Below are 12,259 nucleotides of genomic sequence, written 5' to 3' on the forward strand. Positions count from 1 at the left end.
TGGCGCAATCTCAGCTCACTGCAAACTCTGCCTCCCAGGTTCAAGTGATTCTCCTGCCTCAGCCTCCTGAGTAGCTGGGATTACAGGCACCTGACACCACACCCCGCTAACTTTTTTTGTATTTTTAGTAGAGATGGGGTTTCATGATGTTGGTCAGGTGATCCACCTGCCTCGGCCTCCCCAAATGCTGGGATTGCAGGCATGAGCCACCGCGCCTGGCCTTTTTTTTTTTTTTTTTTTTTTTGAGACAGTGTTTTGCTCTGTTACCAGGATGGAATGCAGTGGCATGATCTTGGCTCACTGCAACCTCCAACTCCCGGGGTCAAGGGATTCTCATCCCTCAGCCACTCGAGTAGCTGGGATTACTGGCACGTGTCACCACGCCCAGCTGATTTTTGTATTTTTAGTAGAGATAGGGTTTCACCATGTTAGCCAGGCTGATCTCGAACTCGATCTCAAGTGATCTGCCTGCCTTGGCCTCCCAAAGTGCTGGGATCATAGGCATGAGCTGCCATGCCCAGCAATGTATATATAACGTGTGTGTCTGCACATATATATAGGATATAAATAAATATATATAATATTTCTGAACCATTTAAGAATGTGTTAAGAGATATTGTACCCCACACTCCTTCAGTGTGTATCTCCTAAAATGAAGGATAGTTCCTGAACATAAGCTCATTTAAAAATTGGAAAATTTAACCTTGATGTGATATTATTATCTGATTCACAACCCATATTCAGATTTGCCAATTATTTTGATTTTCATTATTGCTATTTTATTTCCCAATTCAGGATCATGCTTTGCATTTAGTTGTCATGTCTCCTAAGTCTCTTTCAACCTGGAATAGTTCTTCACTCTGCCTTTGTCTTTCATGATATTAATACTTTTGAAGATGGAACACCAGCCTGGGCGTGGTGGCTCACCCCTGTAATTCCAGCACTTTGGAAGGCTGAGGTGGGCTTATCACTTGAGGTCAGGAATTCGAGACCACCCTGGCCAACATAGTGAAACCCTATCTCTACGAAAAAATACAAAAAATTAGCCAGTGGTGTGTGCCTGTAGTCCCAGTTACTTGGTCTTGCTTGTGGTCCCAGCTACTCCGTAGGCTGAGGCAGGAGAATTGCTTGAACCTGGGAGGTGGAGGTTACAGTGAGCTGGCATTGTGCCACTGCACTCCAGCCTGGGCAACAGAGGCAAAACTCCGTCTCAAAAAGCAAACAAACAAAGATAGAGCACCCTTAGCTGTGTGCTGGCTGGGTATCAAGCCCCTTCCTTAGGCATTGTCTTAGCTCTTGGCAAACTTTTGCCTTGTGTGTCTGGTATAAACAGCCAGTTCTCTGCAGGAGCTGACTGGGTGCCTCGTTCTGTGTGTTCCTCTTCTCTACTCTGGAGTGTTGCGCCCTGATTTAGCAGATGTCCCCCTCCACCCTTGGTCCAAATGACTGGGACAATGATGAGATCCCTACACAGGTGCTGGTATTGGTAGGAATACCTAGACAGTAGGAAAAAAACAAATTACACAGAGTCCTGCCCTCAGACAAGAGCTGATGGAGACCTAGGAACTGGAGACCATCTCCTAAACTCCTACTGCTTCTGCCCTCTGGTGCACCCTGTCTTTTGGCTTTCTTCCCTCTTTCATACTTCCCTTCTTCCCTCACTTCCATTCACTTTTCCCTGCTCCTCTCTGGCAGACCCACCCTTCTACTCCTCTTGCTTGTCACTGCCATTACCACCACCACCAGTTGTCTCTCTGTCAGCAGATGTGCCCTGTTGCCTCTCTGCATAGCACCATCCCTGCATTCCACGGGAGACTTGGGCAGGGGTGCCTGAGAGGTACCCAGAGACAAATCACTTGGCAGCCAGGCAACCCCAGAGTAAAGATACGCAGACAGGTGAAAGTCTCCTTACCCCCATTTCTTCCAAGATCAGAACAGCTTGACATACTCCCTCATACACAGTGATGCCAGGAAGGCAGGGGAGGCGTGGGAAGTCTTCCCCCAGTACCTGCAAAATGTCTGAGCATTATGTTGATTTTTTTCGTTTATTAAAATGTACTTTTTATCTTATGAAAACAATAGGCCTGTTATTTTATAGAATGTCTCTAAATTTGGATTTGTTTAAGGTTTCTTTATTCAAATTTGATAAGGTTCAAGTTATAGAAGCCTGGTAGACTACTGCAGAAGAGATGTTATATTCTCAGTAAATCATATCAGGGGACACATAATGTTTGTTCCAGTATAGGTGATGTTAACTTTGATCACCTGGTTAAAGTGGTATCTGCCAGTTTTCTCCATTATAAAATTATTTTCCACTTTAAATTAATAAGTAATTTATAGGGAGGTAATTAAAAAATCCTGTTCATTAAACTGTTACCCACCATTTTAGAATCCAATAATCTTGCTCGAACCGATTATTGCTGTTGATTACTATCCTTTTTTTGCATTTATTTGTTGGTATTATACCACAAGAAAGAGCTTCTTTTTTTTTTTTGAGACAAAGTCTGGCTCTGTAGCCCAGGCTGGAGTGCAGTGATGCAATCTCCGCTCAGTGCAAGCCCTGCCTCCCGGGTTCACACCATTCTCCTGCCTCAGCCTCCCGAGTAGCTGGGACTGCAGGCACCCACCACCATGCCCGGCTAATTTTTTGTATATTTAATAGAGACGGTGTTTCACCGTGTTAGCCAGGATGGTCTCGATCTCTTGACATTGTGATCCGCCCGCCTTGGCCTCCCAAAGTGCTGGAATTACAGGCATGAGCCACCACGCCCTGCCGAAAGAGCTTCTTTTTTAATGTGTTATTTATTTGTGTCAAGATAGACTCATTGATGCGTGTTTTATTCAGTGGGTTATGATTCTTTATTGTGTATTCTGGTGTTTATGTTTTCCCAGTTTTAGCCAATGGCATCCCCTTCCATCTGGATCCTGTGTTCTTTTGACATGGCTCCGTTATTTGTTAGCATTTCCTTACTTTCTGGCACATACACAAAATAAAGATGTTCAAAGCATATCTTGTACTTTCCCTGCTCCAGGCCTGGAAACATTTCTTTAAGGAACCCTGTTGCTTTTGGTAGGAAAGGTATTAGAAACCAAGATATAGCTGCTAGGCTTATTGCTAACAGTGTTACTTAGCAGACAGATAGCGAACACACACATATACATAGTGTATAACTAAATTTATTTCTTTTGCTATCCATATTTATATAAAGAGATATGTATCTGAAACATCATGTATTTATACTGACACTTCCCTTTTCAACCAGCACCACAGAGTTCATTCTAGTCTTTCCTTTTTCCATATTTGTAACTGCCCTGGTCACTGAGAAGTCTGGCTCCCATTTTGAGTTAGGTTTCTTGGTGACATGCAAGTGAAGAGCTGAGTAGGCTGATGACTTATAACGATCTGGAGCTCAGAAGAGGTGCTTTGGCCTCATAGGGTAATGGGAGGAGTGGAGGTGGTAATTTAAGCTCAGGAATGCTCTACCGCACTTACCATGTTGTTTGGTAATAATGTAGAGGGGAGGGAGCTAACTTTTAATTGGTACCTTCTTGGAAGGCAAGGCTCTATGTGCAGGTACTATACAGTCTTTGGTAAATATTTGAGTGCGTACTGTGTTTCAGACACAGTTCCAGGTACTAGTGACACAGAACAGATAAGTATCTTGCTCTCCTTGAGGTAACTTAAAGTGAGAGGAAGTAGAAATAAAATATTATGGGATAGTAATAGTTGTTATCTGGAGAATTAAACTACAGTGAGTGATTGGGTGGTCATGGAAAGGGTGTTGAGGAGGTTACATTTAACTGAGATCTGAATGGAAAGAGCCAACCATTCGGTTAAGGGGAGGAACATTAGAGGCAGAAGGCCTCTCGTGCGTGGGCCAAAAGGTCTGAACCTGGCATACTCTAGCAACAGGAAGAGTTGGGTGTTTGGAACGTAGTGGCCCGGGGAAAGTGGAGGAAGTTGAGGTCAGAGTAGGAGTAGGCAGCACATTTGTGGAATATGGAGAAACTAAAACTCAGAGAAGTTACTGAACTCAAGATCCCATCAAGTAAATGGCTGGGCTGGGCATGGTGGCTGGTGCCTGTAATCCCAGCACTTTGGGAGGCCAAGGCGGGCAAATCATCTGAGGTCAGTAGTCCAAGATCAGTCTAGCCAACATAGTGAAACCCCATCTCTACTAAAAATACAAAAATTAGCTGGGTGTGGTGGCACATACCTGTAGTCCCAGCTACTTGGGAGGCTGAGGCACAAGAATTGCCCGAACCCAGGAGGTAGAGGTTGCAATGAGTCGAGATCGTGTGACTGCACTCTAGCCTGGGCGACAGAGTGAGACTATTTCTCAAAAAAAGAAAAAAGAAAAAAGAAAAAAAGTAAGTGGTAAAATTAGGACTCCACCGATTCTTTTAAAATCTAAAGCCTATACTTTCTCAAAGCCCAAATTTTTACCAAATTTCAGAATGAATGTAGGTGGTGAATGTAGGTAAACTGAAAACATATTTGGTTTTGAGAGGGATTGCTATCACAGAAATTAAGTGTGGCCCAGAGAAAACTAAAGTTTCTCGAAGCATGTACAAGGAGTAAATAATGATTACTAGTGCAGAATCAGGTAGTAAACTTGAGGGGGAAATTTGAAACCTGGGAGTACTTTCAGGAAAAGGCTAGTGACTAGAATTTTTTTTTTTAATAACATTTATTCATCAAATCTTTTTATGAATATTTTCAAATCTTTTGATGAATTATTTATTCATCAAATCTTTCCTTACCATGTACAAGGCACTGAGTTAGGCCCTAGTGATTCTTATCATGGTAAATAGGGCAGACATGATCCTTGCCCTTTGGTCATGTGTTGGAGTATTCCTATCAGTACATCCTTGTCAACAGTGGGTTTAAACTTTTTTTTTTTTTTTTTTTGCCGTTTTGATAACTTTCTTTGATACTTTGATAAGTATCTTGCTCTCCTTGAGGTGACTTAAACTGAGAGGAAGTAGAAATATTATCTTATGTACTACGTATTATTTTAAGTACTATGAAGTTTTAAATGTTATTGATCATCTTTATGTCTTTTGGTTAATTTCAAGTTCAGAGTCCGTGGCTTACTTTTAATTGGAGTTCTTTGAAACTTAGAAGTTCTATAATAGTAATTACTTTAGAAACTGTCTTTTAGATTTGGAAAATAAGGTGGTATGCCTATGATTTAGTGTGATGATATTTCTGAAATGTACTCCCCTCCTGCTTCGTGCCCCTTTATTGCTTTAAATAAATCTGTGTCACTTGCTGGAATGTGGATGCAACTGGTAGCTAACCCAGTTTTATAGAAAATTGCCTTGAGCAATACAGTCTCTACTCCCTCTACCTGTACCTCAGGCATTTCAGGTGGATGTCAATTTCAAAACTTAGGTCTAGTCAGGACTTACAGTAACATGATTAAGTTATGTTCTGCTTAAGTTGTGGTGTACAAAAAAAACTCATCTCGTATCCTTTGCAGTTCTAGCAGTGGTATTTCACTCAGCCGTTCTGTCAGTATTAATTTCTTACTTTTTGTGTTCTGGAGGTTAGGGAGAGAGTGAAACCTCTTATCTTTGATTTTGCTGTTTATTTTCTAATATGCTGTTTCAGTTAATTTTTTTTTTTGAGACGGAATCGTGCACTGTTGCCCAGGTTGGAGTGCAGTAGCGCGATCTCGGCTCACTGCAAGTTCCGCCTCCTGGGTTCACGCCATTGTCTTTCCTCAGCCTCCCGAGTAGCTGGGACTACAGGCACGAGCCACCACGGCTGATTTTTTTGTACTTTTAGTAGAGACAGGGTTTCACCATGTTAGCCAGGATGGTCTCGATCTCCTGACCTCGTGATCCGCCCGCCTCGGCCTCCCAAAGTGCTGGAATTACAGGCGTGAGCCACCGCGCCTGGCCAGTTAATTTTTTTTTTAACGTGGTACAATTCCAAACTTAAAAAATAGTCTTGTACCATTGGTAAAATAATAGACACTTTTGAAGTTTTCTCTTAAGTATATTTAGCTCTTGAAGACTTGTTTTTAAAATGACCTATTTTATATTCAGTATGAAGTTTTACATTCTCTTGAGGGCTGAAAAATCTGTTTTTGTTGTATTCTTGAAACAGTCTTTGATTGGCTATGGATCCTTTCCCTTTTCCTTGCATTGGGGTCTTTTTAAATCTTATACTTTCACAACTTAGGTTAGTGGGTGTGTTTTAATGAAATGGAAGCAACTCCTAGACTCTTGTCTTCCACCTTCCACCCTTGTGATCTGGGCACATCATTATTATGTTTGAGCCTGTTTAGCAAGATGGTATAGAGCTATAATTCTGTACTTATCAGCTATGTGCCCCTGGGCAAGATACCTTTTCTTGAGTTCCTTATCTGTAAAATAGGGTAAGAGGGTTGTCAGGATTAAGTGACAGAATGCATGTTTAGGACTGTGTCTGACACGATGTTATAAAGGTCATGTATGAAAATGGATATAAAGGCAGTAAATAAGTGCTAGGTGGGTATGTAGGTATGATAGATAAATTTGTAATCCTGATAATGAGCATTTACTTTTCACAGCTAATATTTAAATGCCAAATAACCTATATTAGCCATTTTTTATTGATACAGGAAATAAGAATCCATTATTTATACATTGTATAATAGTTATCTTAAAATCAAATAATTTTCCTTTTACAGCTGTTCTACTAATAGTTTCTGTTTATTTCCTACAATACTAAAATGTGAATAGCAGCACTATATTCTGCAATTTAAAACGGAGCTTCACCATCATGCTGAGGCAGCTATATTAAGTTTAAGGCTGGCTCACTACTGGGTAATGCAGCTATGAAGAAAGGAAAGTGTTTTCAATTATTAAATGAGGATGATATTTTTAGATGTCACCAGAATCCCAAATTGATACATCCACTCTTGACCTCTTTCCAGAGTCCTATATCTCCAGCTGCTTATTGGATATTTCCACTTGGATATTTTTGCTATTGTTTCAAACTCAATGTCTAAAACTGAGTTTTCGATCTTGCTTTTAGAATTGGTGCTGCCTCTGATTTTCATTTTCCTAGTGATATTACTGTTTCCCTTGTAATGTAGGCTTGATTATTCTTGATTTCCATCTTGACCCTCTCTCTTTGCTTTATTCCTGGGTACTTTTTGTTTGTCTTTAGCAGTTAGTCTCTTATGTCCTGTACTTTCTGTTTTCACTATTGCCTTTCAACTTCATTTCCTGATATCTATATGGTAGTTTTTTATCTCTGATTTTTATAGCCATCAATGTGAAATACCAGATTGTTCCAAAACGTCAGCCTTAATGTGACACTGTCCTGTAAAACTGTCAGCACCTCCTTGTTAGGTAATATACAAAGGCCTCGTGTTTAAAAGATGACTATTTCTTTCAAGTCCTCATCACCAACCTCTCCCATTCCAGCTTTGCCTCTTACTGCTTTCCCACATGAACTCTTCTCTCCACCCAGATTGTTCAGTTTGGTGTCTCTTCACATCTTTTTTTCCCTATTCTTTCTCTCCTCCCTCTCCTTATGTTTAGAAAGGCTTTTTCTTTTTTTTTTTTTTTTCTGACTAATATTCTGCTTTTTCCTGCTATTCTATTTTTTTTTTGAGATGGAGTTTCGCTCTTGTTGCCCAAGCTGGAGTGCAGTGGCGCAAACTTGGCTCACTGCAACCTCTGCCTCCCAGGTTCAAGCGATTCTACTGTCTCAGCCTCTCAAGTAGCTGGGATTACAGGCGCCTGCCATCATGCCTAGCTAATTTTGTATTTTTAGTAGAGAGGGGTTTCATCATATTGGTCAGGCAGGTCTGGAACTCCTGACCTCAGGTGATCTGCCCGCTTTGGCCTCCCAAAGTGCAGGGATTACAGGTGTGAGCCACCGTGCCCCACCTATTCTATTTTTTTTTTTTTTTTTTTGAGATGGAGTCTCGCTCTGGCACCCAGGCTAGAGTGCAGTGGCGCGATCTCCGCTCACTGTAATCTCCGCCTCCCGGATTCATGCCATTCTCCTGCCTCAGCCTCCTGAGTAGCTGGGACTACAGGCTCCCACCACGACGCCCGGCTAATTTTTTGTATTTTTAGTAGAGACAGAGTCACTGTGTTAGCCAGGATGGTCTCGATCTCCTGACCTCAGGTAATCTGCTCGCCTCAGCCTCCCAAAGTGCTGGGATTACAAGCGTGAGCCACAGCGCCCAGCCTCAATTTTTTAAAGATGAAGTTGTGTCCCCCCACTGTGATGCTCCCGCTTCTGAATTCTTAAGTACTTAATTGTTTATTTCTTTCATTTGGTGCTTAATAATTTCCTGCTTAGTATTGTCTCTAATTTCTGAATTGCTTAACTCTACCTCTCTGTCTGTTTAGAGTTTTGTAAATTACTGGCTCCTTGAGGATGAGGGTTATTTCTGATTCCTTGAATTCCTTTGAACCATGCTTGTATAGAAAATGAACACGCAATAATAATTACAATATTGTGTGAAGATATTTTTCTAAATAGTAGGAACTTTAAAAAAAACTTTAAAGTGTAAATTGCTAAGGAGTATATTAATGCTTTGTAAACAAATTTTTCTTTCTTTCTTTTTTTTTTTTTTGAGACAGTCTCGCTCTGTCACCCAGTCTGGAGTGCAGTGGCGTGATCTCGGCTCACTGCAACCTCTGCCTCCTGGGTTCAAGCGATTCTCCTGCCTCAGCCTCCTGAGTAGCTGGGATTACAGGTGCCCGCCACCACGCCTGTCTAATTTTTTCTATTTTTAGTAGAGATGGGGTTTCACCGTGTTAGCCAGGATGGTCTCGATCTCTTGACCTCGTGATCCGCCCGCCTCGACCTCTTAAAGTGCTGGGATTACAGGCGTGAGCCACTGTGCTTGGCTACAGATTTTTCAGAGTACCGGTTTTGGTTAGTACTGTGGCATTATTGAGCTTATATTAAAGCTGCCTATTCAGGAAACAGCTAAGATCAGTGATGGGATGGCTGGCTTCAGAACCTCACTTTCTAGAGAGAAGGCAAGTGAGGAACTGGCTAGGTCTCAGGACAGAGCTATCAGGTTGTATAATTGTAGCTCCATGTTAACCTCTAACTCAGAAGCCCCACCTCTGGAGGACATACCTCATCCTTGTCCTGCTTTGATGAGGGGCATAGAGCCCAGGTAAGAAATAGAGAGGAGGAGGAAGAGATGCAGGGTAGAATAGGCAAGCAAACTTGTAAAACAATGAGAAGTATTTTGTTTCTCTTGTTTTGGTAATTTTGCTGCCATCAAATACAAATGCTTTTGCTTAACTTGATTTGGGAGCAGATATTGGGAGAGTGGGAGTGGACATTGAAAGAGTGGGACTTGGCATTCTTAAAGGGTTGTGGTTAGCAGGAAAGAGAAACTTTGGAGGAGATTTTGGTTTCCTTCCCATCTCCCATTTCTAAACTACTACTTATGTTTTAGTCAAACTTGTGAGTTGGGTGTCCAGGAAGTCTTTTTCAGGTAGGATGGGGAGTGGTCGGTCAGTGGTAATGTGACGATATCAGTGTTTTACTAGTGTAAGGGATTTTTAAGAGTAGCTCTCTCCTAAACGATTGCTATAATTCTTTCTCAGTAGTGTCAGCAAGCTAAGCACGAAGGAAGAGATGGCAGGGGTTTTGAGGCAGAGAGATAGAATAAGTTAGGCAGTCTCTATTCTGCAGCTCATTAGCTGTAAAACTTTAGGCAAATGATTTTGTATTCTCAGGTGGCAAGGAGTAGCAGTCTCCTGAAATACCTACTGTGGTGCATTTCCATGTTGAACGCTTGCCTGTGAGGAGTGTCATTGAAATTAGTTTTTAGGAATCTTATAGTTCATTCTGTAGATTTGACTATGAATGTGGGAATACTTTCCCAAGAGCCACTAGACTCAGAAAACTTTTCTCCTTGTCTTGTAGTGCCTTTTTGGAATATACTCAGAAAATATCTTCTGTAAAGGAAATTTGTATCTTTTTCTCATTCCAGGTTATATGTCAAGGTCTAATGAATCATCTTTTCAGTTAAAGGGTTATTGTTATATTTTTAGAGGGAATCTTAAATTCTATGACATAAATAATAATTATTAAATAAATTCTGTTTTTTTTATAAAAATCTTGTAAGAGAATTTTTTCCATTAATCTTTATAGAAAATGTGCCAGAGGAACTTCGAGAACCATTTTACACAGATCAGTATGACCAGGAACACATCAAACCACCTGTTGTTAATTTGCTTCTGTCGGCTGAACTATACTGTCGTGCTGGGAGTCTCATTCTCAAGAGTGATGCTGCAAAACCCCTTTTGGGCCATGATGCTGTAATCCAGGCTTTAGCACAGAAAGGTCTTTATGTCACTGACCAGGAAAAATTGGTAACTGAACGAGATCTCCACAAGAAACCCATACAGATGGTGAGTCTATATACACCCAAGATTATTTTAAGTTTGAAGTGTGTACTTTTGAGTGTGAATGATACACTGTAAAACAGAGGGAAATGTTTTGAAATTGGATTGTGTTTTTGCCTAGAGTTTAAAAATCATCTTTTTCTTAACCTTGTTTCCAAATGAAGGAAGATTTTAACTATTTTGGAATGTTTGGTGCCATCTAATACCTCAGAGAAACAACTACATAATTTCCAACTATCTTAATGTAATTTTAATTGAAAAATTTTATTTTTTCCATCGTAGAGACTAGCTAGAAGAGATGGAAAATGCATCCTTGACTTTATCATTAGAAAAGAGTTGAGATTAATAAGTGCTCATTTATGGCCGGACAAGGTGGCCCATGTCTGTAATCCCAGCACTTTGGGAAGCCAAGGTGGGCGGATCATCTGAGGTCGGGAGTTCGAGACCAGCCTGACTAACATGGAGAAACCCTGTCTCTACTAAAAATACAAAATTAGCCAGGCATGGTGGCGAATGCCTGTAATCCCAGTTACTTGGGAGGCTGAGGCAGGAGAAAGGCTTGAACCCGGGAGGTGGAGGTTACTGTGAGCTGAGATCGCACTATTGCACTCCAGCCTGGGTAACAAGAGTGAAACTCTGTCTCAAAAAAAAAGCTGATTTACATACTTGAATAACTTCTTGGTAAATTTCTGCATATCGGATATTTTCGTTTATTTAATAGCTTTGAACTCATTCTTGTAGAAAACACACAGGTGGCCTCTAAGCTGGCCTGGGACAATCACGCAGGAACTCTCTCATAGGCAGTCTCAGAAGATATAAATCTAAATGTTTAAGTTCATTGTATGCTGGTTCAGTTCATTGTACTGCTTTAGCTTGAGTTTCACAAAATGTGGACATTATCAAGAATGGTATTAGAAAGAAAAGTGGTTTTTCCATACTCGATTAAATCATGTCATGATTTAATCAAAGAGTAGTAGTTTTTCTTGGAAGGAAGGTAAGGGGTATATGTAGAAAAGTGTATTATAAAATTTATGAAATTACGAAATTTAGGAAGAATGAACAAAAAAATTAGTTTATAAAATTTATTACGAGATGAGGTGATGACCTGTTTTGTTTTCTGCTTTTTTTCCTTCTTTAAAGTAACTCTTTTAATATTTCTAAGTAATGGAAAATAATGTATTGATTAATTTAGTTAATGAAATTTAGTTATAGATTTACAGTACAGTTATTAACAATAACTCAAATGTGGATTATCCAGTACGAGATTGTCATCTTTCATTGATAGCTCCAAAATCACCTTATAGTTACCCTCTGACTTTGGCATACCTGCTTTGCATACATATCATATGTGAACAGTTTGCCCATACCAGGGACAAGCAGAATCTACTTTGGTGTCCTTATCAGTGTCTAATATTCATCTCCCCCAGAATCACTCCCCTAGTTGGATGCTCCAACTTGTGATTACTTCTGCTTCCATTGTTTGAAGGCCAAGTGGATAGTTAGAAAGCACATCCATGACTTTGTGGAGCAGCATTTGCTTAGTTGCTCTTCTTTCAGATACAGATATATATGTCATAGATAACCTACTTATCCTTAGAGTGTCTATTTTAGATCCTCTAATAAGAATGAAACAAACTTAACATGTTTTCTACATTGTTTTTTTCCAGTGTAGTTTGTATGTGTGAAATACTTGGACAATTAATTATAAAATGAGGGATTTGGTAGACTGCTGATTGTGTTACTCAGGTTTCTTTCACACTTTATTGATCCTGCTGATAGCTTTGAATGTATTTTAATAGTATTTAAGGAATGTAGTTTAAATGACATAGAATCTTTTTTTTTTTGGTCTTAGATGGAGTCTCACTCTGTT

At 40.2% G+C, this 12,259-nt stretch overlaps 1 protein-coding gene across 1 annotated transcript in view; it reads left to right on the forward strand.

Annotated features, from left to right (window-relative positions):
- Window positions 1–12,259, forward strand: part of CAMSAP2 (calmodulin regulated spectrin associated protein family member 2) — a 118,787-nt gene that overhangs the window by 11,537 nt on the left and 94,991 nt on the right. Inside the window, exon 2 of the mRNA XM_023224719.2 lies at window positions 10,136–10,395. Coding sequence (XP_023080487.1) covers window positions 10,136–10,395 — 260 coding nt within the window. The remainder of the gene's footprint in view (window positions 1–10,135; window positions 10,396–12,259) is intronic.

This window comes from Piliocolobus tephrosceles, chromosome 1 (genome assembly GCF_002776525.5).
Source record: "Piliocolobus tephrosceles isolate RC106 chromosome 1, ASM277652v3, whole genome shotgun sequence".
Classification (NCBI taxonomy): domain Eukaryota; kingdom Metazoa; phylum Chordata; class Mammalia; order Primates; family Cercopithecidae; genus Piliocolobus; species Piliocolobus tephrosceles.